The sequence below is a fragment of the Amphibalanus amphitrite genome, unplaced genomic scaffold (assembly GCF_019059575.1).
Source record: "Amphibalanus amphitrite isolate SeventyFive unplaced genomic scaffold, NRLGWU_Aamphi_draft 000089F_arrow, whole genome shotgun sequence".
Lineage (NCBI taxonomy): Eukaryota > Metazoa > Arthropoda > Thecostraca > Balanomorpha > Balanidae > Amphibalanus > Amphibalanus amphitrite.
Genome location: NW_024881585.1, coordinates 346,138 through 368,539, shown reverse-complemented (window position 1 = coordinate 368,539; position 22,402 = coordinate 346,138). Strand labels below are relative to the sequence as shown.

The 22,402-nt window shown below is 53.3% G+C and overlaps 1 protein-coding gene across 1 annotated transcript; it reads left to right on the top strand.

Annotated features, from left to right (window-relative positions):
• The first annotated feature begins 13,297 nt into the window (after nucleotides 1-13,297).
• LOC122379998 lies at nucleotides 13,298-20,793 on the top strand. The gene is made up of 2 exons (XM_043362730.1): nucleotides 13,298-13,373; nucleotides 19,435-20,793. Exon 2 carries the CDS (start codon nucleotides 19,437-19,439, stop codon nucleotides 20,727-20,729), a length of 1,293 nt encoding a protein of 430 aa, XP_043218665.1. The 5' UTR covers nucleotides 13,298-13,373; nucleotides 19,435-19,436; the 3' UTR covers nucleotides 20,730-20,793.
• The last annotated feature ends 1,609 nt before the right edge of the window (nucleotides 20,794-22,402 follow it).

Below are 22,402 nucleotides of genomic sequence, written 5' to 3'. Positions count from 1 at the left end.
GCGCCCCTGACGGCGCCAGCTGACCGTGCGCGCCAAGCGGCGTGACTGGCGCACGGGACGTGGGCTGGCGCTCGCCATACTTGTTCACGTTTTGTGTTTCTCTTTCGGCTTAACGTATCGCAGTAAATAAATCGCTTTAATCCGTTTATATATTTCCATATCGAACCGATAAACGACAACTAAACAGGGTTTGTGGGGCGCTGCTGCCAGGTAGACGTCGATGAATACCTTTCGATGGAGGGGTCGCGAGCCACTGGTGCGCGAATAGTCGTGGAGGGTTACTACTCTCCAGAGTGAATTGCGAAAGTGTTATGTCCTAAATTGAATCCTGGGAGGGTGGTTAAAAATGGTTGCGGATAGGGGTACCCGCGAGGCACCGGTTTACTCGCCAGTTTTGGGTGAAATTGTTTTCAGTGTGCAGAAGTTGACCTTGTTGCCGATTCATTTATGTATGTACCATGTATTATCGCTGTTTGAATTTCTTTTTTAAAAGGCGCTTAATTATTTTATGCTTTATTCTGTCTCTTTGGAAGTCTTAATTTAACTGTGTCTCGGGAAAGACCTCGAGACTTTTTAAGTTGACCTTATTCTTCTCTTGACCGTGACATTTTTGAAAGCAGAGGAAAAAATATTTCATTGTGTTAACTTTGGCTTTGTTTGTGAATCGAAAATAGACATTGCTTCTGTAATGAAAATACCTCTCCTTGTTGCAGTACGCAACAATTCATGAAATATTTTTCTTAAGTGCTTAACGAGTGCTGTTCCTGTTTATATTAACGTAATACTTGCTTCAAAAGTACTGTTTGATTATTACATGATGTAATGTTTGCTCCGAAATAATTTTAAGGTAGCTACTCTTAAGATTCAGCGTTTGCCTGGCAATTTCAAGCCTTTTCACTATTTATAATAAACGATGAGTTATAACGTAAGTGAAAGGCCTACGCCAGCACCTCGGCGAAGGTTGCAGCCGCACAATCGGCCCACTCCCATGCCCCGTCACAATCGAAGCTGGCTAACGGTTTCTGAAGCCGCAAAAAGCGTGGAGAGTGTGAATGCTGCAATCACTCGAGAGGAGCAGATCTTCGAAGAAGAACGCCTGGAACAAGCAGTCAGGGAAGCTGAACTGGAACTCGAACGAGTCAAGGAAAGGCATCGATTGCAGCTGTCTAGGATCAGAAACGGCGACACATCGTCTACAATATCCGACCGTGAATACGAAACCGATCGTGATATGTCTCGACCGACGAAAGCCGAGCCGCGTGTCGTCTCTCCGATTTTGCAACAGCAACGAAGCTCGACCCCGACGCGTCTTTACATACAAGAAGCGGTGAAACTCGACTTCACCATATTCGATGGGAAGTATGAAGAATTACCATTTTTTGAGGCTCAAGTTGATGAAGCGGTGCGCCTACGCTACTCGGAGACACAGATTCTCCGACACCTAAAAGAGAGGTTGCGGGGAGTCGCATTCGAAGCCGTGCATGGTGCGCTTCTCACCGGAGGGAGCTTTGGAGATGTATGGACCAATGGACCATATTAAAGGAACGATTTGGTGATCCTCAGATAATTGTGAACCGAACAGTGAGGAAACTGATGGAAACACCGCCGCTAAAAGAAGGTGACATTGACGCACTGGAACGGTTCTCGACCGACATATCAAACGCGGTGGCCATCATCAGGCACGTAGGCCAGTCCAGTGTTAGGGGTTGTGGTATGCGACTGTAGCGAGGGGAATTAGAAAGAAGAAGGAAATAATGAAAAATGCTTCATCTTCACTCAGCGGTCCTCTGTCGTCCAGCTGGGAGAGATGTAGGTATAGATCCACCTTGCATACAAATACATCTGATGGAAGATGCTTTTTAATTTAGAGGCTTGATGATTCTGTTCATTGTATAGACCATGATGCACGAGATGCTTCTTCACTGCTCGGATTAGGGATAGAGGGATCCGATCAGCTGGGTTTGCGGCACAGTTGGGCAGGTGAAGGACAGGGCATTCGAAGTCCCGATGACCACTGCCAAACTTATGGGTGGTAATTACATTGATTAATTGAATGTGATCATTCGTCCAGTCACCCATTCCTATATCACTGGCCTCCCCATTACGAAAATTGCCCACTTAATTCGTATTAGCGTTGCTATAGTTTAGTTGCCCTCGAGGGTTGCTAGCTCGACTGCCGTAACCGAATTCTACGCAATTCCTATCGGCCTTATTCTAAGATTCATCCTTCAACATTCTCACACCCTTGCTCGCGTTACATTCACCTTTCATGTATTCACCCAAATTTAATTCGTAGCCCTCGAAATTCCCTCCGATAGTGTTAGGCGTCGGATCAACAACGATCTCCCCGGCGAGATAAATGTCTCTTTCCGAAATCCATATGCATGCTCCGCTAACCGGCGACAAAGATACTTATCGCAGGGCCGTCCAGAATAATTGCACAAATATCCACCCTACTAATTTATGGGATTCACTACACGTCCGATAGACTTATGGTACACACATACACGATTTATATCCGACTTATCTCTCTACCGGGAGAGATTACCTATGCCCTCTTCCGGTCCGCGTGTAACATTCCCGTCCACGACCCAGGGACCACAGTTCATATCCTGGAACTATCCTTAAACCATGGGATTTACTCTTCAAGGCCTTACGTGTCCTGGAGTACATTCTTCCCTCCCCTGAGGCTGTCCAGTACCGATTAGAGTACCTTTACGAAATAAGTATGAGGACTTATTCGGGACACTACGGCTCGCTTTATCCGCCCTTTGGGTGACTCACCCCTGACCTTCGGCTTCTTGCCTTTGGCATAACTTACTCTCCAATGCATACTGTGCCAATCTTCCCCTTCCCCCTGCCGTAGAAACCTCTCACTGCCTTCTCACCCAGTGTTACCTAAGCGGGAAAATTAACAGTGGCCGGTACCACTGGCGGAAAACGTGCATATGCCCTGCGTACGTGACGGTGTGTCCCTCTTATTATTCCGGTCTGGAGTGGGTTTAGAGAAGTGCATCTGTGTCTCATACGGTCATGCTGGTAAACGTTACGCCATAGGAGACGGGCAAACAAGCCGTCTGTGCCTCACAATGCCCTGTGCCAATATTGGTGGAGTAATTATTGGCGCTAACTCGCAAGAACGCGAATAACAGAAACGCATTATTGATCCAAACCTTATCGTAATCTCAAGTCCTAATTGCTGCTGCACGCGTGAACCTAATCATCAGTTCTCGTATACGATCTAGCAGAACTTGAACCGCTCTTGATTTAATCAGATGATCTAGGCCCAATTAGTACGCACCGATCTGTCGTCTGGTTGTGATCCACCGTATAATAGTAAATTACTGAATGCTCAAACGGAAGTGACTCATTAAATTTCGCTCGATAGCTTCTGATGGACTAATAGTTACCTATACAAATTATCTTTATAGAGTTCCAAAATATTGTCATAGCTTTTCAGAGGAAACCTAATTTAAATCATATTATCAACAGTAAACAATGCATATGAGAAGAACTGCAGTCCTAGATATTACATTGCATTTCGTATTTGAAATTATGTCCTAGCCTTTAACGTTCTTAACCCGTCGCAACTTTCCACAACTAACCATGCTCCTATTCCGTCAGGATGACCTTGACCTACCGTACACACGTCAATTACGGTTAGCCCACTGCCCCTGTTATGGCTGCTTCTCGCGCCCTCTGGCGGCCCAACGCCCGCGTCGGGGACGACGAATACCACGGCCGCCGGCCGGCGCCGCGTCGACACCGTCAGTCACAGTCACGCCGTTATGGGCGCGTCAACACTCGCGGTACAGTGCTCGTGTGTGTTGTCTCTTCTGGCCGGGTAGATTCACCGGATGTGTCAGTGAGTGTGAATCTGGTAAAATATTGCTGCAATATCTCCCTGTTCGACACCTCATCAGCTCCATTCGACGTAAGTTTTTTTTAAAAATTAAATTCCTGTCCCATTTAATCGTTCCCCAACAAAGATGGTCCTTTCTAGTATTTATTCTACAAAAGCACAACGATCGGTACCTATATTAGTCGCATATTAGTTCTAATCACAAACAATTCTACATCTACCTGTTACTCGACATTTCGCAATTTCAATGACGCAAAGTGACCATCTAAAGTCGCAAAGTGTCAAACCGTCAACCCCAAACCACTGCTCACAACTCTGCACCTAAGTAGCAGAAGAAATTCCGCCGTCAGCTCAAGCATTCGTATCTGTCGAAAATCAAAACTCATAGCCATATTCATAGATCGATCGCATGAATCAGTCGCCACCTTAAAACATTACATTCGCTTTCCACCGTATTTACCTGTTCAATAATTGATTTCGACTTCGCAATTAATTCCTTCAGCAATATTACCAATAATTTCGCAATGCAACTTTTAGTGAATTAAGCACGAATCTACACCATTAATTTCACAAACGAATTCCAACCTCAAATCGCACTTGACCACCGCCGATTATGATAAATCGAACGAACCAGTCTGACCAAAGACAATGACATATTCAATGTTGTCACGCATCCTGTCATCAATTTCAGCGTTCGTGACACTGAGCTGCTTATTCAAATTTTAGGATTTCGCTCACGGCCTAATCGTGAATTCCAACGGACGATAACGAGTTGCTGGCGACTCTGACATGACCTCGAAATTCAGATCCTAATATGCTACTAGGGTGTCTGGACTAGAGATGTCAATCGGATACCAACTTTTTGGTATACCGATACCAAACCGATACCAACTTGGTATTTGGTATTTCAATCGTAATGTGTTTGGTATTTTGTTGGTATCATAAACCCTCACTTATGTATAAGAGGCTAAAAAATCGGTAAAAAGTTGGTATTTCCCTCATTTTCACAAGTTGGTTTGGTTTCGGTATTTTCCCGTGGTTTTGGTTGGTATTTGGTTTGGTATCGGTATTCCGAATTTCCGTAATTGACATCACTAGTCTGGACCAATAAGTTCAAAGTAATTTAAGTTTTCCAATTCCAATTGAGAGTGCATTTTATGGCAACCGAAAATGTTTGGCAGTCGTCACGGCACGGCGGCTGGGCAAGGGGGGGGGGGGGCGAGGATCAGGGATTGAGCAGACTTTTCAACAACACTCACATTCTGGAGTTCCTCTGTGCTTCCGCTTCTCAGTGTGGTCTCAAGCGTCGGCGGTTGTCCTCCGGCTCTGGTCGGTCGTACTGAAGAGGCTTCTCGCGGGTGACCCCGGACCGACGGCGGCCTCCAGATGGCGTCTCCGGCTCCGGCTGCAGACTGTGACTCTCGGCTGCTCGACTGTGATTCTGCCTCTGGTTGGGTGGCGCACCCTTTTATAGTTGGGGGGAGGGGTGACTGCCACGCCCTTGCGACGTCATCTTCCTCTGCCTTCTTCTGGTGGGTGGGGCCGTAAGATGGCGCCCTCTGTCCTGTTTAGTCACCTTGCTCCTCTGTGCCTGCAATTTTTGGCCGTCGAATCGTCTTCGTGTTGAGTGCTTTATCATTTTAATAATCGCTGGCATAAAACAATCCCCGAAAGGTTTGTGATTTTCGAGTTTTAATTTTGATTCTTCAATTTCATTTTATTCAAACTTTTGTTTCCTTCCGTTTCGTCTGCCGCCAACGCCCCTGTGACGTCACTCTTGCTCCGCCCACCGTACCGGGGCGTGGCCGTAACGCAGCGCCTTCTTCCTCTGCGGAGATCTCTGGAACTACAGGTCATTGCTTGCGGCTTGTTGTGGAGGTCACCTTCAAGGCGTTCTGCCGGGTCACTCACCCTGGGTTGTTGTACCCCGACAAAGGAGGCTGTGTGCTCCAGCCGGCATCCATCCTTTATACTGCTCCATGATCTGTTGACATCTTTTGCTGATGCAGCGTTATTTGAGGAGGTTCGAATCGCTCATCCTGCGGTAGCTGTCTCCATAGGCGGGCGTCGTAATGAGAGTTTAACGGTTGCCCATTGCGAAGACCTCTGGAACTACTGCGTTTTTGCTTGCCATAGGATCTTCCTGGTTGTGCCATTCCCACCATGTGACTCAGCGCGGCGCAGCTGTTGTGGTACCTGACAGAGTACGTGACAAGTGACAGAGTACCTTAACGTGCTCGCTCGCCGCCGCCGCCGGCCGCGGTCCTGACGTAGCTTGTTGACTCAGCTGTGCCTCGACGGTTCGTACTGATGTAGGCGGCATCGTCTTCTCGCAGATGTGTCTACTGCGGCTATTCCCACGGACAGTGCTCGTTGCGGAAGATGGAGAAAAGTGATGTGTGGGGATGGTGGGCCTGGTGACTGGGGGGGGGGGGGTGAATAATGAGAGGGGAGGGGAGCGCAGCAGCAGCGCTCCGCTCAGCTGTGCGTCACCCGGTAGCAGCGATGGGTGAGTGAATGGAGGGCTAGGCCTGTGACCGGACTGCGAGGGGGGGGGGGGAGACTGCCGGACCAAGCCGTGCCGAAAAGATTCTACGTTAAATGTTAAAGATGTAGCGTGCTACATCTTCAGTCCAAACAGCCCTAGTTGCGTCCTCGCAACTCATACAAAAAAGTCACACCCCTTACTCATCTAAATCTACACAATCATGTTAAGTTCCGCAACGCCTACAAAATGACATCTTATACCTAGTACAGTACACACACGCACCTGTTGTTCCTCGTCCCCGCCTCAGTTTGTCGTTCACCAGATCCGGGTCACGTGCACCAACCACTTTGGTTAGTCCGATGTCGTCGGTGGCCGTCCGGCAAGTGGCTTCTCAGGAGGGTGAAGGCCGCCATGGCAGCCCAGGTGGGCGGCCTCAACAGCAGTTCGGGTGGCGGCCTCCATGGCAGCCCGGGTGGGCAGCCTTCACGGCAGCCCGGGTGGCAGCCTGGGTGGGGCGGCCTCCACGGCAGCCAGGGTGGGAACATTCCACAGCAGCCCGGACGGCGGGCTCCATGGCAGCCCGGGTGGGCAGCTTGCACGGCGGCCCGTGTGGGCAGCCTACGTGGCAGCCCAGGTGGATGACCTCCGTGGCAGTCCGGGTAGGCGACCTCCATGGCAGGCCCTGCCGCGACCTCCGTGGCCGTCCGGGTGGCAGGCTCCGTGGCAGCTCAGCTGGGCGACCTCCATGGCAGCCCAGGTAGGTGACCTTCGTGGCAGACCCGGTGACAGCCTCCGTGGTAGCTCAGGTAGGCGACTTCCGCGGCAGCTCAGGTGAGTGACCCCCGAGGCAGCACGCGATGGCAATGCATCCCCCGTGGCAGCACAGGTGACCTCCGTGGCAGCTCAGGTATGCGACTTCCGCGGCAGCTCAAGTGGGTGGCCTCCATGGCAGCCCGGGTAGATGACCTTCGTGGCAGACCCGGTGACAACTCCGTGGTAGATCAGGTGAGTGACTTCCGCGGCAGATCAGGTGAGTGACCCCCCGAGGCGGCACGCGAGACCAATGCTTCCTCCGTGGCAGCTCAGGTAGGCGACTTCCACGGCCGATCAGGTGAGTGACCCCCCGAGGCAGCACGCGGGACCAATGCTTCCTCCGTGGCAGCTCAGGTAGGCGACTTCCGCGGCCGCTCAGGTGAGTGACCTCCGAGGCAGCCCGCGAGGGCAATGCAATCTCCGTGGCAGCACAGGTGACCTCCGTGGCAGCCCAGGTAGCGAGTAGCGACCTTTCGGCGGACCAGGTGACAGCCGTTGCAGCAGCTCAGGTGGGTGATCTCTGCAGCAGCCCATCTCAATGGATCGTTTGGCAGTTGGTCTTGCAGCATCCTGGCACCCTCTCCTCGTTCACCAACATGATAATCGCCTCGGCTGTGTTGTGAAGACGACCGTGTTTGTTTTTGATTCAGTACAACACGAGCATTCCGCCTGTTCTTCTTCCTCTTCTGCTTTTGATATTGCTGTCCTCTTATCATCAATACTCTAGAAAGTTCGAGCTCTCCTTTGCACTACAGCAGCTGACCTTGACTTGGACTTGTTGTACAGCAGAACGTAGAAGAATTGATATGCTGATGCGGGCAATTGTCAAGTTTCATTTTCGGCCTGACTTCTGTATTAGTCTGATCCTTCGTTCATGAGACAGCTTCATTTCCTCATCTTATCTTCAACAACTTCTTCTATATCCTTTTCAGTATTCGTAAGACCGCTTCCTCTCATTAGTTCCCCCACGTCAACCCCTGCAGCACGTTCATTTCCACTGCTGTCAGTATTTCGAACACCTGACCAATTCTTCAACTTTCCTGTCATCAGCCACCATCATAAGCTTCATCATCTTCACACAGCTTTCTTTAGCTCATCCTCTTTCTTCACGTCGACCCCTGCAGCACGCTCATTTCCACTGCTGCCAGTATTTCGAACACCTGCTCTTTTCTTCAACTTCTTCCTCTTCTCCATACGGTTGACTTTCAATTCATCAACTTCGGGTTCGGCGGCTTGTGCCAGTCTACCAGCTTCACAATTTGAGAATTATCAAAGCCCCACGTTATGGGCGCCATTTGTAGCGAGGGGATTTAGAGAAAAGAAAGAAAGAAGGAATAAAAAAAGCTTCATCTTCTTTGCGGTTCATCAAACTGCGAGGTCCACTGTTGTTCGGCTGTTGTAGCAGAGAGGGAATAATTCGCTGCTGTAATGCTGTCGGTATAAGCTGGTGATACAGGGGAACCTGAGAGTCGTTGAAGAGATCCTGAGATAGCTATAGGGAGGGATCCAGATAGTGATGAGATCCTGAGATAGATGAGATCCACCTGATAGAGATGTAAGTATCCAGATTCACCTTGCATACAAATACATCTGATGGAAGATGCTTTTTAATTTAGAGGCTTGATGATTCTGTTCATTGTATAGACCATGATGCACGAGATGCTTCTTCACTGCTCGGATTAGGGATAGAGGGATCCGATCAGCTGGGTTTGCGGCACAGTTGGGCAGGTGAAGGACAGGGCATTCGAAGTCCCGATGACCACTGCCAAACTTATGGGTGGTAATTACATTGATTAATTGAATGTGATCATTCGTCCAGTCACCCATTCCTATATCACTGGCCTCCCCATTACGAAAATTGCCCACTTAATTCGTATTAGCGTTGCTATAGTTTAGTTGCCCTCGAGGGTTGCTAGCTCGACTGCCGTAACCGAATTCTACGCAATTCCTATCGGCCTTATTCTAAGATTCATCCTTCAACATTCTCACACCCTTGCTCGCGTTACATTCACCTTTCATGTATTCACCCAAATTTAATTCGTAGCCCTCGAAATTCCCTCCGATAGTGTTAGGCGTCGGATCAACAACGATCTCCCCGGCGAGATAAATGTCTCTTTCCGAAATCCATATGCATGCTCCGCTAACCGGCGACAAAGATACTTATCGCAGGGCCGTCCAGAATAATTGCACAAATATCCACCCTACTAATTTATGGGATTCACTACACGTCCGATAGACTTATGGTACACACATACACGATTTATATCCGACTTATCTCTCTACCGGGAGAGATTACCTATGCCCTCTTCCGGTCCGCGTGTAACATTCCCGTCCACGACCCAGGGACCACAGTTCATATCCTGGAACTATCCTTAAACCATGGGATTTACTCTTCAAGGCCTTACGTGTCCTGGAGTACATTCTTCCCTCCCCTGAGGCTGTCCAGTACCGATTAGAGTACCTTTACGAAATAAGTATGAGGACTTATTCGGGACACTACGGCTCGCTTTATCCGCCCTTTGGGTGACTCACCCCTGACCTTCGGCTTCTTGCCTTTGGCATAACTTACTCTCCAATGCATACTGTGCCAATCTTCCCCTTCCCCCTGCCGTAGAAACCTCTCACTGCCTTCTCACCCAGTGTTACCTAAGCGGGAAAATTAACAGTGGCCGGTACCACTGGCGGAAAACGTGCATATGCCCTGCGTACGTGACGGTGTGTCCCTCTTATTATTCCGGTCTGGAGTGGGTTTAGAGAAGTGCATCTGTGTCTCATACGGTCATGCTGGTAAACGTTACGCCATAGGAGACGGGCAAACAAGCCGTCTGTGCCTCACAATGCCCTGTGCCAATATTGGTGGAGTAATTATTGGCGCTAACTCGCAAGAACGCGAATAACAGAAACGCATTATTGATCCAAACCTTATCGTAATCTCAAGTCCTAATTGCTGCTGCACGCGTGAACCTAATCATCAGTTCTCGTATACGATCTAGCAGAACTTGAACCGCTCTTGATTTAATCAGATGATCTAGGCCCAATTAGTACGCACCGATCTGTCGTCTGGTTGTGATCCACCGTATAATAGTAAATTACTGAATGCTCAAACGGAAGTGACTCATTAAATTTCGCTCGATAGCTTCTGATGGACTAATAGTTACCTATACAAATTATCTTTATAGAGTTCCAAAATATTGTCATAGCTTTTCAGAGGAAACCTAATTTAAATCATATTATCAACAGTAAACAATGCATATGAGAAGAACTGCAGTCCTAGATATTACATTGCATTTCGTATTTGAAATTATGTCCTAACCTTTAACGTTCTTAACCCGTCGCAACTTTCCACAACTAACCATGCTCCTATTCCGTCAGGATGACCTTGACCTACCGTACACACGTCAATTACGGTTAGCCCACTGCCCCTGTTATGGCTGCTTCTCGCGCCCTCTGGCGGCCCAACGCCCGCGTCGGGGACGACGAATACCACGGCCGCCGGCCGGCGCCGCGTCGACACCGTCAGTCACAGTCACGCCGTTATGGGCGCGTCAACACTCGCGGTACAGTGCTCGTGTGTGTTGTCTCTTCTGGCCGGGTAGATTCACCGGATGTGTCAGTGAGTGTGAATCTGGTAAAATATTGCTGCAATATCTCCCTGTTCGACACCTCATCAGCTCCATTCGACGTAAGTTTTTTTTAAAAATTAAATTCCTGTCCCATTTAATCGTTCCCCAACAAAGATGGTCCTTTCTAGTATTTATTCTACAAAAGCACAACGATCGGTACCTATATTAGTCGCATATTAGTTCTAATCACAAACAATTCTACATCTACCTGTTACTCGACATTTCGCAATTTCAATGACGCAAAGTGACCATCTAAAGTCGCAAAGTGTCAAACCGTCAACCCCAAACCACTGCTCACAACTCTGCACCTAAGTAGCAGAAGAAATTCCGCCGTCAGCTCAAGCATTCGTATCTGTCGAAAATCAAAACTCATAGCCATATTCATAGATCGATCGCATGAATCAGTCGCCACCTTAAAACATTACATTCGCTTTCAACCGTATTTACCTGTTCAATAATTGATTTCGACTTCGCAATTAATTCCTTCAGCAATATTACCAATAATTTCGCAATGCAACTTTTAGTGAATTAAGCACGAATCTACACCATTAATTTCACAAACGAATTCCAACCTCAAATCGCACTTGACCACCGCCGATTATGATAAATCGAACGAACCAGTCTGACCAAAGACAATGACATATTCAATGTTGTCACGCATCCTGTCATCAATTTCAGCGTTCGTGACACTGAGCTGCTTATTCAAATTTTAGGATTTCGCTCACGGCCTAATCGTGAATTCCAACGGACGATAACGAGTTGCTGGCGACTCTGACATGACCTCGAAATTCAGATCCTAATATGCTACTAGGGTGTCTGGACCAATAAGTTCAAAGTAATTTAAGTTTTCCAATTCCAATTGAGAGTGCATTTTATGGCAACCGAAAATGTTTGGCAGTCGTCACGGCACGGCGGCTGGGCAAGGGGGGGGGGCGAGGATCAGGGATTGAGCAGACTTTTCAACAACACTCACATTCTGGAGTTCCTCTGTGCTTCCGCTTCTCAGTGTGGTCTCAAGCGTCGGCGGTTGTCCTCCGGCTCTGGTCGGTCGTACTGAAGAGGCTTCTCGCGGGTGACCCCGGACCGACGGCGGCCTCCAGATGGCGTCTCCGGCTCCGGCTGCAGACTGTGACTCTCGGCTGCTCGACTGTGATTCTGCCTCTGGTTGGGTGGCGCACCCTTTTATAGTTGGGGGGAGGGGTGACTGCCACGCCCTTGCGACGTCATCTTCCTCTGCCTTCTTCTGGTGGGTGGGGCCGTAAGATGGCGCCCTCTGTCCTGTTTAGTCACCTTGCTCCTCTGTGCCTGCAATTTTTGGCCGTCGAATCGTCTTCGTGTTGAGTGCTTTATCATTTTAATAATCGCTGGCATAAAACAATCCCCGAAAGGTTTGTGATTTTCGAGTTTTAATTTTGATTCTTCAATTTCATTTTATTCAAACTTTTGTTTCCTTCCGTTTCGTCTGCCGCCAACGCCCCTGTGACGTCACTCTTGCTCCGCCCACCGTACCGGGGCGTGGCCGTAACGCAGCGCCTTCTTCCTCTGCGGAGATCTCTGGAACTACAGGTCATTGCTTGCGGCTTGTTGTGGAGGTCACCTTCAAGGCGTTCTGCCGGGTCACTCACCCTGGGTTGTTGTACCCCGACAAAGGAGGCTGTGTGCTCCAGCCGGCATCCATCCTTTATACTGCTCCATGATCTGTTGACATCTTTTGCTGATGCAGCGTTATTTGAGGAGGTTCGAATCGCTCATCCTGCGGTAGCTGTCTCCATAGGCGGGCGTCGTAATGAGAGTTTAACGGTTGCCCATTGCGAAGACCTCTGGAACTACTGCGTTTTTGCTTGCCATAGGATCTTCCTGGTTGTGCCATTCCCACCATGTGACTCAGCGCGGCGCAGCTGTTGTGGTACCTGACAGAGTACGTGACAAGTGACAGAGTACCTTAACGTGCTCGCTCGCCGCCGCCGCCGGCCGCGGTCCTGACGTAGCTTGTTGACTCAGCTGTGCCTCGACGGTTCGTACTGATGTAGGCGGCATCGTCTTCTCGCAGATGTGTCTACTGCGGCTATTCCCACGGACAGTGCTCGTTGCGGAAGATGGAGAAAAGTGATGTGTGGGGATGGTGGGCCTGGTGACTGGGGGGGGGGGGGGTGAATAATGAGAGGGGAGGGGAGCGCAGCAGCAGCGCTCCGCTCAGCTGTGCGTCACCCGGTAGCAGCGATGGGTGAGTGAATGGAGGGCTAGGCCTGTGACCGGACTGCGAGGGGGGGGGGGGAGACTGCCGGACCAAGCCGTGCCGAAAAGATTCTACGTTAAATGTTAAAGATGTAGCGTGCTACACGACCCCGTGTCCCCCCCCCCCCTCCCCGGCCGGCCTGGAGTCGCTCGTGCGGCCGGCGCGGCGGGCCGCCCTGGATCCGCCTGTGTGGCGGCGTGCCCGCGGGCGGTGACCTGGTGCAAAGGGGCTGGGCGCGCGGCGCGGCGTGCCGGGAATACAGTATCTGGTGACCGGACCTGGCGTGTGGACGCGGAAGAGGCCGAACGACGATCCTAATACTGGCGCGGTCGGTCGGTACTTCTACTGAACGTGAGTTGTTATTTTGCTGTATTTTTTGGGCTGGTTTATTATTTGATTTACTTTCGCTGCAGTGTATGGTGTTATACCTACCTGTTAGCCGGTGACTCTTCAAAACACATTCTGTATTACGGAATAGCATCAATTTTTCTTTCTGTACATCATTGCATATTTGCACCAAGAGCAAAATGGATCAATTGAGCACAATCTTGTTGTCACGCCTGGAGATTTTTACGGGTGAGGGTGGGCAAGATTTGCAGTCTTGGCTGAGCCGTTTTGAATTATTGGTGGACAGGGATGGCAAGGATGGGGAGAAGGCTAGATTCTTGCTGGGTCTACTGGGAGGCAAAGCGTTCGAATACTGCGCTGGGTTACCAGAAAAGGTCATCAAGGATTATAAGCAGATAAAACAGCATCTTGTCGACAGATTCGACACAAAAGTCAACGAGTCACACGCATATTCCGAGTTCACGCGGGCTTCTCGCGAACCGGGGGAGGCGGTTCAGGATTTTGCAGAAAGGGTTCGAAAGTTGGCCCGTAAGGCTTATCCGGATCGAATCAGTGCGGAGGCGAATAGCCTGCAACAATTTGTGTGCGGCTTAAATGAACCAGGTTTACAAGCGAGGCTCCTCGGGAAGGGTCACTCATCCCTGGATGAGGCACTCAGCCACGCCCGTGACATTCAGCGTCAGCACGCTGCATTGGAGGCTATGGGGGCGCGGGGCAGTGATGGCGCCGCTCTTCCTGTGCGCAGTCGACCCGCTACCGAGGAGCAGGGGCTGCGGTTATCTCCAGCAGGGTTCGAATCCCGGTCGTCTCCGGGAGCAGACGAGCGTTTAGATCAGATCCAGAGGCAGGTGGATGCCATTCAGACATCTCTTTCGCAAATGGGCACTGCATCGTTTACAACAGGTGCAGGTCCCAGTCGACCTGTGAGATGCTGGAAATGCGGGGCGCCCGGACACATCCGTGTGAACTGTCCGCAACTGACTCGAGCCTCGGGGGCAGGGCGGGCCACATCAGCGGGCACATCAGCGTGCCATCTATGTGGCGTGGAGGGCCACTGGATGGCGCGGTGCCCCCTGAGTGCGGGGAGACGCACAGGGCCCGGGCGGGGACCCACCAATACAGAGTTCCGGCACGCCGAGGCTGGTAGGCCGGCGTTTTGCTATTGCTGTGGAGCCGAGGGCCATTGGATGGCCCACTGTCCCCAACATCCAGCGAGGGTGCGCGACTTCGCAGCTCCAGTGGAAGGAGTTTCCGCCAGGAATTCGGAAAACTAGACGGAGTCGGTTCCACGCGGCAGGAATCGACTAGGGGTGGTGCACTCGCACCACAAAGGGCCGCCATGATAAGAGTGAGCATCGGAGGTCAAATGGTATGGGCGCTGGTTGACTCCGGGGCAGATTTCTCACTCGTCAGAGCGAAGGTGGCGCGCAGCTTCGTGGGAGCGGGGGTCAGTGCACAAGAGTCAGGTCCCAGGGGTACTTTGGTGGGGGCCAGCGGCGAGCCGCTGCATATCCTAGCAGTAGCCGACATACCGATGCTTATCGAACAGAGACAATTTAGCGTCGCCATGGCGGTAGTGGAACACCTCATCTATGACGTGGTACTTGGCAGGGATTTTGCGTGCCGGTACGGCACGGTCCTGGACGACAGGCGAGGGATCCTGAAGCTGGGAGACATGGAGATACCTTTACCCACATACGACGACATCCGCCCATCCAGGTGCCGGGTCCGACTGGGAGCTGCGGTGTCAGTCCCGCCCCGCAGTGAAACTGTGATCGCTGCCGTTGTTGAAGCAGTAGACGGGGATGACAGGTGGCGGCCGGGGGTTAGGCTGGAGGGGGTACTGGAGCCAAACGAAAAGGGTTGTTCTAATAATCTCCTAGTGTCTCGGGCCGTCGCGGACGTTGACGGAAGGGGTCAGATACCAGTCAGGATCATAAATATCTCGACCAGTGAGGCACGCCTCCTGGCGAACACTGACATCGGAACCCTGTACACTATTCGGGACGATGGCATGGGGATTTACGACGTCAGCGACGGAGAGGACGGCGGGGATTCTCCCCCACTCTGTTCGGGAGACGAGGCGGTTGACCCGGTGAACACAGTAGATTTATCTGATTCCGGGATGAGTGAAAAGGGACTGAACCAGGTGCGTGCGTTGGTTAGGGAATTCAGCGATATTTTTAGCCGCCACCCTGGCGACTTGGGACTAACTCACCTGATGCAACATGAGATCGAGACGGGGGATGCACCGCCCGTGAAGCAGAGACCGCGGCGGGTTCCGCTGCGTCTGCGAGAGCAGGTGGAGGAGCAAAGGCAGCAAATGATGCGGGACGGCGTGATCGAGCCGAGCACGAGTCCGTGGTGCTCCCCCATTGTGCTAGCCAAAAAGAAAGACGGTTCCTATAGATTTTGTGTGGACCTGAGGGCGGTTAACAAAGTCACCAAGGGCATGGCCTACCCCCTTCCCAGAGTAGATGATGCGCTTGATTCGCTCGCCGGAGCAAAATACTTCTCTACTCTCGATATGGCCTCCGGATATTGGCAGGTGGAGCTAGCACCCAAAGACCGAGAAAAAACCGCTTTCTCCACTGGCAACCAGCTTGACCAGTTCAGACTGATGTGCTTTGGGTTGAAAAATGCGGGGGGCTTCTTTCCAAAAACTCATGGAACTGGTGCTGGCAGGGGTTGACCCAAAACAGTGTCTGGTTTATATTGACGATATTATATTGTTCGGACGTTCAGAGGACGAGCACATCGCAACCCTGAGAGAGGTTTTCTCCAGAGTCAGGCAGGCCCGGATGAAACTGAAACCACAAAAATGCCACCTGGGAAAGAGAGAAGTGACCTTCCTGGGGCATCGAGTGTCTGCGGAAGGTATCGCTCCCGATCCATCAAACACAGAGAAAGTGAGACAGTGGCCGGAACCCCAAACAGCCGCGGAGATGCTGAGCTTCCTCGGTTTGTGCGGGTACTATATGCGTTTTGTGCCGGGATACGCAGAGGTCTCCAAACCTCTGAGGGAGGCCGCATCAGGAAAGGGCACACTGGTGTGGTCGGAAGCCATGAGAACAGCGTTCCATGAGCTGAAGGAGAAGCTGATCTCTCCTCCGACCGGCAGGTCGTGCGAAACGTGCCAGAGGCGTCACTCACCAGCACCGGCGATGAGCGCCCCACTTCAGACAGACCAATACGGGGGGCCGTTCGAAAGGGTGGCAATGGACATCACCGAGATGAGTCTCACAAGCAGCGGGAATAGATGTGCCTTAGTAGTTATGGATTATTTTTCAAAATTCGTCCGAGTGTACCCCATGCCCGACCAGAAGGCGGAGACGGTAGCGGACAAACTTCTGTGTTGGGTCTATGAGCACGGAGTGCCTGAGAGAATTCATTCCGATCAGGGATGGCAGTTTGAGTCCACTGTTTTCAAGGCACTGTGCCGTAGATTGGGAGTGGAAAAAACCCGCACAACTCCCTACCATCCTGAAGGGGACGGGATGGTCGAACTTTTTAATGTTCCGTCAATCCGTCCTTTCCATCTGCGGGATAGTTGAATCCTTCTTCTCCACGCCTCAGCCCCCTTTTCTGGGCTGGACGGGCAACTATATATATATATATATATCGCATCAGCTCCCAAAGGAGCGCGCCTGTAGCCGGGTGCAGTGAGTGCTTGGGAGGGGAGGGGTGCTGGGTCATGGGTGGCCTGCCCACCGGCTGGGCTCAGTCTCGACGAATAACCGTGCCCGCTCAGACAAATGTCTATTGTCTCCCCTAGTTCCAACAATACTGCTAGCTCTAAAATAGTCTGATTAGAGAAAAGGACTATCCCAAGTAGCCAACAAGCGTACACTCCATACCAAGCAGCTATTAATCTGTGCAAGTTATGAATCCTAAAAATGATTATTTTCACAGACGCCCTCATTACCCCTGCCGAAGGGTTTTGCTACCCCCAGAGGGGGCCTATCCCACTATTTGCCGACCCTGAGTAGCGTTTCTAACGTAAAGGTTGGCGACACCATTTCATTGTGGAAAATAAATGAGCGTGACGCCGTTCAAGAAAACGGGTGTAGGACACGAGGCACGCAGGGTCACCTCGGACTCCGGAAAACGGCGTCGAAGCAGTGTTGGCAACATGCCCAAAAATTGGGCTGTTGGTAGCCTGGACTGTATTGTCTCGCATGGGGCGTCTCGCGTCATAAACTCGGTGACGACCGCGCACAATTACGTTTGAAATGCGACATGAATGTTAGATCCCTGTAGTGGGGGCAAGGTCAGATCAACCAGGCAGGAACATAGCCGTGAAGTAGAAAAGCATGCACAACATATGACACATGGTCCCTGGGTACTTCGGATGAAAGCAAGCACACTAGTGACAAGAAGTGAGGAGTACGTAGAGCATGTTTGGTCGAAACAGACCAATTTGCGAAAAACATACTGTCCGGTCTGAAAAAGCCACGAGAAATCACTGCGATCCAGGTCACGGTTTAGGAATCTGTAAAAGTAAGAAAAAAAAATTGAAGACGGCCTGGACTGGCAATATATGCACGTGAAACCCCGCCCCTTGAACATGAAAAAGCCACCGGCACGAGCCTAGCTGACGAAACTGTATGCGCCCGGGCGCCAGGTTGCCATAAGTCTACGTGCGCCCAGGCGCGCCGGCGAGATACGGAGACTGCGGCTGCGGCTCCAGCATCCCGAGTCGCGCCGCGCAGCGCAGCAGACCGCCGACGCTCGCGGCCGCGTCGCCGGCACTCGGTCCGGTCGGTGCCGCCGCCTGGCGGCGCGTATCGGTACGACCATCCCCACCCCCGGGGTGGGGAGGGAGCGAGGGAGGGGAAGCGGCCCGGTAGGGGGACGCGCCGGACAAAGGGACAGAGATGGCCGCGGATTAGTGGCCATGCAAAACGATTAGCTCAGGCCGCCCACGGGAGTCGAGCGTAGTCGCGGACAGCGCCGCAGCCCGAAGCGAAACTGCCGCACAGTGCCACGGGAAGATAGAAAAACCGAGACAAAACTACTGTCAGCGGCTGTGCCGTTAGCGAGCGGAGTCAGGCGTGCAGGGCCGGGGTCACCAACCGGCCGCACTGACGCGCCGCCGGAGACGGGGAAGCAGTACAACGAGACGGCCGCACCGGGCCGTAAGAATAGGCACTAGATATATTCCCGACACGGGAAGGACTCGCCTGTAATTGAAAAGCGGCGCACCGCACTGTTGGTGCGCACCAGACGCAAAGGAATTCCGAAAGCACACAGAACACATATTGTCACGTGGCACTGCGGGCGCTCACTGAGGCCTGAGGGCCGGTGGTGCTCACGCCGTGCGGTAGGTGTCGCTACAGGCTACAGTTTGCGCCCGCGGCCAGAGAAAGGCTTTGCTGCGCGCGCGCCACTGTTAGTCGCGCGCATCAAATACATTTCTTGGTCTACGGCAGAGAAGTGCGGCTGTTCCTGGCGATGCACTACTCTCCCCACCCACTCCCGTCATCCCAGTCCAGAGTTTCCTGGAAGACAGATCGCGCGGAATCCAGGACGCGTTCGCCAAGGTCCGCGAAAATATCCGATCTGCGAACGAAAAGATGGAAGCTCGGCACCGGGGGCGTGTTCGGGAGGTCCAGTACAGACCGGGAGACCTGGTTCTAGTGACCGACCCGACAGCCGCGGTGGGGGGAAAAACGAAATTGGGTTTACCCTACGCCGGTCCAGGGACGGTGATAGAGAAAATAGGAGGCGATGAAGGGGTGGTATATCGAGTACAGCTGCCGCGAAGGGGTGAGGTTATATTACATCACAATAGACTGAAACCATTCATAAGTAGGCGAAACCCAGGCGGCGACAGAGTCGCCATACAACCAGACGACCGAGTCAATCAGGGTCAGGGAGAACTTTACCCTGGGCAAAGTAAGCTACCAACGGCACAGCAGAGGGCCGAAGAAAGTCTATGGCTGGGGCAGATGGGCAAAAAGCCGAATATCCCGTATCACACTCGCAGTGGGAGAGCTGTACGACCCCCGTCACGATACGCCGCTCAGATGTAGGTGTTCTGCCGTTTTTCTTCCTTTTCCAGGCATGGCATATTATATGGAGGAGTTGGGCGTCGACCTGGACCTGGTCGGAGGCGACAGGGTGGCCTGGCTGGCGCGGATCCGGCAGCTCGAGGACCGAGTGCAGCGCCTTGAGACGGAGGCAGGCCGCGTCGGGGAGATCACCTCGGATGGCGTGCCGTGGTTCTGCCGGTCGGAGGAGACGGGCGGTGGAGGCGGCACACAGGCGGCCGGGCCGGCGACTGCGTTGGTGCACAGCCTGCCCCTGGCCCGGGGTCTGGAGGCGGCCGAGCCGACCGACGGGGGAGGCGGCGTCATGATCGTCCCGGGGTCGCCGCTGCCGGCCGCTGGGTACGGCCGGCCCCTGGTCATGGATCGGCGAGGGGCGCCCAAGCCGCCGTCGCCGGACTGGACGGACGTAGCCGGGGGCATGCAGATCCCGGGATCGGCTGGCGCTCCGCGTCTCTGCCGGCCTGATGAGGTGGACGGAAGGGGTGGCGCGCAGGGGCCCGGGCCGGCGGCTGCGCTGGCGCACAGCCTACCCCTGGCCCGGGACCTAGCAGCGGCCGAGCCGACCGACGGAGGAGACTACCTCTGGGGCATTCCTGGGTCGGCTGCCGTGCCGCTGCCGACCGCCGGGTACAGCCCGCCCCCGATCGTGGACCAGGGAGCGCCCGAGCCTCCGCTACTGGAGCTGATGGCGAGGGGGGACGGTGCTGTCCCCATCCGGGGCTACCATGTGATCATCGGCGACTCTCACGCCAAAAGTCTGTTCGGGAGCGTGCGGGCAATGAACGTGGCCGTGAGTGGGAACACCTGGGCTCGCCAGGCCCCGGCCCTCGCGGCCGTGATCCAGCGATGGGAGGAGGCGGCGGAGCGTCGTGGGATGCCGACTGGCCTGGCGGTGTTTTGGCTGGGCCAGAACGACGTCTACACTCGGAACGGGCAGGCACGGGACGCTCCATGGGCAATGATAGTGACGGCCGTCAGGGAGGTGGCCTCGCGCCATTTCGTGGCTCTCCTCGGACCCATGCCACGCCCCCAGGTTGATGCTCAGTCAGCGTGGAAGAGAACTGCAGCCTATGACCTCGACCGCCGGCTGAGCTCCCTGGCGGGGCCGAGGGTCGGGTTCTTTTCGGTGGGACGGTCCCTCTGCGTTATGGGACGGCGAGATGAGGAGGGGAAGCGCCAGCACTGGGTGAACGAGGACCGCGGCTACTTTTCGGCTGACGGCGTTCACCTGACCCACCTGGGACGGCGGAGGGTGCTGAGCGGCCTCCCGTCCTGGCTGGCCGAGCTGCGTCAGCCATCCGAGTGAGCGGATAGCGGAACTCGAGCTGCATCACCCGGAGGTGGATGGCGCTGCGGTCTCTGAGGAAGACTGGAGGCCGTCTGACCGGTGCGGCTGTCCGGGGGTGTGGCTGACGGAGGGGCAGCGGGTGAGCGGGCGGAACCGGGAAGGGGGGCTATGTAAGCAAAAGGTTCTGTTCTGTTTTGTTGGTTGCATTGTTCTGCATTTGTTCGCATTCGCACATTTTGAGGGGGGAAGGATGTTAGGGGTTGCGGTATGCGACCCCGTGTCCCCCCCCCCTCCCCGGCCGGCCTGGAGTCGCTCGTGCGGCCGGCGCGGCGGGCCGCCCTGGATCCGCCTGTGTGGCGGCGTGCCCGCGGGCGGTGACCTGGTGCAAAGGGGCTGGGCGCGCGGCGCGGTGTGCCGGGAATACAGTATCTGGTGACCGGACCTGGCGTGTGGACGCGGAAGAGGCCGAACGACGATCCTAATACCAGCGAGCTGAACAGTCTGCAAGTGATGCAGGTGCTGACGAGCAAGCTACCCCGAGACAGCCGACACGAGTGGGGAAGTTACGGCAGAAGCAAGGTGGAAGGAGGCACACTGACCTGCGATTTATTTGCTGCCTTCCTGAAAGCACATATCAAGGATAGGAGATTCTGCAGTGGCGCTGGCTACCGGCAGCTCGCCAGGGACGGTTCAGACCCAAAACGAAAGGGAAATGAACCGAAGATGTCCCGTCCTCGTCAGACGACCTGTGCAACAGAACAGCTGAAGTGCTTCTTCTGTGAACAGCCACACTACATTCAACGTTGTGATAAATTCAAGACGCTGAGTGTGAACGAGCGTCATCAGTGGATCAAGGAACGACGTCAGTGCCTGCGGTGCCTCTCCACAGGTCATTCGACCTCCACGTGTCACAGAAGACGACCTTGTGGCCTGGGCGGGTGCAGAGAGCTCCATCGTAGAATGCTGCACGGCGCGGCCGCGGAGACGTCTTCTGAAGTGATCGGCGCTACTCAGGATGCCACGCCCTCCTGCATGCTGATGAAGACATGTGTCATTAATGTGGTGACGCCGAACGGAAAACGCCGCTGCCGAGCTTTCCTGGACGAAGGAAGTTCTGTTACTCTGATGGACAGGTCACTGGCTCACGAGCTAAAGCTTTCAGGGCCAAAGAGCTCCATGGACATCAAAAGAGTCACTGGAGTCGAGACAGTGGAAACAGTGACGGTCAGCATGCGAATCGAAAACCCTGAGAACGGCAGGAAGTTCCGACTGGCAAACGTGACATGTGTGCGCGATTTACGTCTGTCACCTCCAGCCATCAGCAATAAGCGCCTCAGGATGCTGTATCCAGAGCTCGAACAGCTGAACCTGCCGGAGCTGGACGAGGCTCCAAGGATTCTGATCGGCCTTGACCAGGCGGAACTGATAGCCACACGAGAAGTGCGCAAAACGAAGAAGAACGGGCCGCTTCTACAACGAACCCTCCTGGGTTGGACTGTAACAGGGAGGGTGGTCATACGAGAAGACAAGGCAGAGCAATTGCCTGAAGTGAACTTCCTTCATACAGACGATCCGTGGAGCACAGAAAAGTTCGGCTGTAAATATCAGTTCGAGACTCCATTCAGCCCAGAAGACAGGAAAGCGGAGAAGATCCTAGACAGTGAGGTTTACCACGACGGCACGCGCTGGGT

Coding starts and splice junctions, on each gene's coding strand:
- LOC122379998 (XM_043362730.1), top strand. CDS start 19,437: ATGGCATATTATATGGAGGAGTTGGGCGTCGACCTGGACCTGGTCGGA.